This window comes from Mastomys coucha, unplaced genomic scaffold (genome assembly GCF_008632895.1).
Source record: "Mastomys coucha isolate ucsf_1 unplaced genomic scaffold, UCSF_Mcou_1 pScaffold23, whole genome shotgun sequence".
In the NCBI taxonomy this organism is placed as follows: domain Eukaryota; kingdom Metazoa; phylum Chordata; class Mammalia; order Rodentia; family Muridae; genus Mastomys; species Mastomys coucha.
This window is the reverse complement of record NW_022196906.1, coordinates 67,795,367-67,797,610: the sequence shown is the minus strand read 5'-3', so window position 1 is coordinate 67,797,610 and position 2,244 is coordinate 67,795,367. Positions and strand designations below refer to the sequence as shown.

The 2,244-nt window shown below is 56.6% G+C and overlaps 1 protein-coding gene across 1 annotated transcript in view; it reads right to left on the bottom strand.

Annotated features, from left to right (window-relative positions):
* The window catches only part of LOC116073647 (calphotin-like), an 8,808-nt gene extending 7,283 nt beyond the window's left edge, over positions 1-1,525 (bottom strand). The window contains exons 1-4 of the mRNA XM_031345707.1: positions 1,360-1,525; positions 1,022-1,201; positions 426-817; positions 54-296 (exon numbers count right to left, since the gene is read on the bottom strand). Coding sequence (XP_031201567.1) covers positions 54-296; positions 426-817; positions 1,022-1,201; positions 1,360-1,525 — 981 coding nt within the window. The remainder of the gene's footprint in view (positions 1-53; positions 297-425; positions 818-1,021; positions 1,202-1,359) is intronic.
* Between the last annotated feature and the right edge of the window lie 719 nt (positions 1,526-2,244).

Below are 2,244 nucleotides of genomic sequence, written 5' to 3'. Positions count from 1 at the left end.
GGAGCCGCAGCCTTGCTGATCTGCACGGGAGCCGCCTGGGTGGGAGCCTCAGCCTCCCTGACTTTCACTGGAGCTGGCTGGGTGGGAGCCTCAGCCTTGCTGACCTGCACGGGAGCCGCCTGGGTGGGAGCCTCAGCCTCCCTGACTTTCACGGGAGCCGGCTGGGTGGGAGCCTCAGCCTTGCTGACCTGCACAGGAGCCGCCTGGGTGGGAGCCTCAGCCTCCCTGACTTGCACAGGAGCCGGCTGGGTGGGAGCCTCAGCCTCGTGGACTTCGGGAGCCGGCTCGCTGGCAGCCTCAGCCTCGCTGACTTTCACAGAAGCCGGTTGGGTGGGATCCTCAGCCTTGCTGACCTTCACGGGAGCTGGCTCGATAGCAGCCTCAGCCCCGTGGACTTTCATGGGAGCCTCGGAGGCAGCCTCAGCCTCGCTGACCTGAACCGAAGCCGGCTGGGCGGCAGCCTCAGCCTCGCTGACCTGCACGGAAGCCGGCTCAGTGGCAGCCTCAGCCCCGTGGATTTTCACGGGAGCCGCCTGGGTGGGAGCTTCAGCCTCGTCGACTTTCACGGGAGCCAGCTCAGTGGCAGCCTCAGCCTCGTGGACGTTCACTGGAGCCGTCTGGGTGGCAGCCTCGCGGACCTTCACGGGAGCCGTCTGGGTGGCAGCCTTGCTGACCTTCACGGGAGCCGGCTGGGTGGCAGCCTCGCGGACCTTCACGGGAGTCGGCTGGGTGGCAGCCTCGCGGACCTTCACTGGAGCCGGCTGGGCGGCAGCCTTACGGGCTGCCATCCGCTCAGCTCCTTCTTGCAGAGCCTCCTCTGAGTTGGAAGAAAGTAGGAAGAAAGAAAGTGGATAAGGACAACCACCTGTAACCTGAAGGAGTAGGGGTTATGGGTTCCTAAACACAAGGTCATCTGGCCTTCTAGAACACCTCCAAATCCCACTTTCCCAAGGTGGAGCCCTCCCAAGGAGCCAAGACTTGCGGGGCTGGGTAGCCCTACCCACTCCCGGCTCATACTTACTTAGCATCAATTTCGAGCGGCAATGTTGAGCCAGGTTAAAGAGCATCCGATCAACCTCCCTTTGTAAAGGCGGCGGTCCGAACATCCAAATCTCAGCTCGCCTTTCAGGGCCCCACACGTTCACATGAATCAGGGTACGCAACGTCCATTCAATATGCGGGATGTGCTCTCCGTCCTTACCTGGACAGGGAGCAGGGGGAACCTGAGAGGGAGCGTAGGGTGGCTTCCATTTCTTGGGGCCACAGCCACTAAAAGAGGCTTTTCCATACAGAACATACGCAGTCAGGGTGTATATGAGGGTCAGGAAAACGTTACCTTTGCCTTTCCAGTTCACTTACCAAACATGATTTCCACTAGCCGAGGTTCCACGTCCCTTTTCTTTGGATCTACCAGGTACCCGATATGGAACCACTTGGGCAGCTTGCGCTGTCCGATAACTTCAAATAAGGTGCCTTCCTTGTGATTCAGCGGAACGAGCGACTGAAACCTCTTCAGAGAGGCCATAGTGTACCAGTCTCACCGCAGAAAGCGTAAGCAACTTCAAAATCAGTGAATCAAAAGAATCTGATCTCAGAGTCCTATTTCAAGGGCTGTTGACTGGTGCCTTCCCACTCAAGTTCTTCCAATTGGATCTCGGGCCTTGTTTCCCCCTCCCAGAAGCCTCACCTCTGCTCAAGGCCTCACAGGCGGCACCTGGGGCCGGGGGTGGGGCAGCTTGCTGACCTAGAGGGAGAAGCTGCTTTCTATTTTTAAGATGTGTTGGGATGAGCAGGCATCCTAAGACCTAATGTCAGGACAAGATTGTTACCTGATTTCAAGGCCAATTTAATCTCACATGTGGCAGGGCTGTGGTGGCAAATGCCTTCAATCTCAACACTCGGGAGGCAGAGAGACAGGCTGATCTCTGAGTTGAGTTCAAGCCCACCCTAGTCTACAAAGCGAACATCCAGGACAGCCAGGGCTGCCTACAAAACAGACAACTAAACAAAAACAAAGTCTCACAGTCCCTGTACCTTAGCTCTGAGTTGCCTCCCCTGGGTACCAAGTTTCCATATACTTAAAAAAAAATGTTTTCTGTTGGTTTTGGTTTTAAGACAGGTCTTACTAAGTAACCTGCCCAGGCAGGAATTAAGACATGCTTCAGTTGCCAGGCAGTGATGGTGCATGCCTTTGGTCCCAGTACTGTAGAGACAGAGGCAGGAGTTTACAGAGCAAGTTCCAGG